General features: G+C 61.0%; 1 protein-coding gene across 1 annotated transcript in view; it reads right to left on the reverse strand.

Moving 5' to 3' along the window:
- Window positions 1–1,209, reverse strand: part of EMH_0055550 (uncharacterized protein) — a gene marked incomplete at both ends in the record, with an annotated part of 6,742 nt that overhangs the window by 866 nt on the left and 4,667 nt on the right. The window contains 1 exon segment of the mRNA XM_013497248.1: window positions 184–1,189. Within this exon segment, the coding sequence (XP_013352702.1) occupies window positions 184–1,189 (1,006 nt within the window).

The following is a 1,209-nucleotide window of genomic DNA, read 5'->3' on the forward strand; positions in this document are numbered from 1 at the left end:
CTGTTGTTGTTGCTGTCGTTGCTGCTGCTGCTGCAGCTTCCTCGACCGTTGCTGCTGCTGTGGGCTGCTCGAATGGAGCGAGCTTGCATAGGGCCGTAAGGCATTCTGTGGCGCCCTTCACAGCCCTCCAGGAGCAAAAGGCCAGCAGCTGCTGCTGTGCTTCTGTGTCTCCGCCGTCCTCACGGCAAACTACCAAATGGCCCCGACAGTCCACCTGAATAGCCTGCTGCTTCTGTTGCTGCTGTGACTGCTGCTCCTGTTGCCCCCGCTGCTGCTGCTGGTCGAAGTGCTGCCGTTGCAGCTGTGGCTGTTGGCGCTGCGGCTCGTGGCTGCTGCTGCTGCTGCTGCTGCTGGCAGACCGGGCAGCAGCTGCTGCAGCCGGTGCCTGGCTGTTGGCCGTCCCCTCCAGTGGCCCTTGACGTCCTTTCATGTCTGTTGCTTTCGTTGCTGCTTCGCCTGCTGCCGTTGCTGTTGTTGCTGCGTCTGCGTCTGTGTCTGTCGGGGGCAGCTGGGGTGTATCTTCTTCGTCTCCAGCAGCAACAAAAGAAGTAAGGCAACGGCAAATGCTCAGTAGCAGTCGCAGCAGCCTCTGCTGCCAGTCCCTCCAGGCTCGCACTGCCTCTCTGCAGCTGCAACTGCCTGGCTTGCTGCTGTTGCTGCATGCGCCCTGCAGCAGGCTGGGTTTAATTGTGGTGAGACAAACCTCCAGAACCCCAAGGATTCCGTGCAGCCCCATCTGCGGCTCAGCCAGCGCTAAGGGGCTCCGCTGCACTGCAGCAAGACGAACTTCTGCTGCTGCTGTCAGTATACGCAATACCCGCAGCAGCTCCCCGCAAGCATGGCCCGTGCAGCAGCTGCTGCTGCTGTTCCTGCTGCTGCTACTTGGGCTGCTGTTGCTGTTTTCGCGGCTCGGCAGCGGCGGAGCTACAGCTTCCGCTCCTGCAGTAGCTTGCAAGGATGACGGCAGCAGCAGCTGAAGGGCCTCGTCCAGTGCAGCACAGAAAACAGTTTGCTGCTGCAGAACAAATACGGGTGGTCCGGAGTGAGCAGCCCCAGAACAAGCAGAAGCAGCAGAAGCTGCAGAGTCTGCAGGTTTCTGGCTATCACTGCCTGCTGCTGCAGCAGCTGCAGCAGCTGCAGCAGCTGCAGCCGCTTCCGCTGGCTCCGTGAACAGCTGCTGCAGCAGCAGCTGCAGATGCAGGGTACCTG

Source organism: Eimeria mitis, genomic scaffold (assembly GCF_000499745.2).
Source record: "Eimeria mitis Houghton genomic scaffold, Emh_scaff2561, whole genome shotgun sequence".
Taxonomy (NCBI): Eukaryota; Apicomplexa; class Conoidasida; order Eucoccidiorida; family Eimeriidae; genus Eimeria; species Eimeria mitis.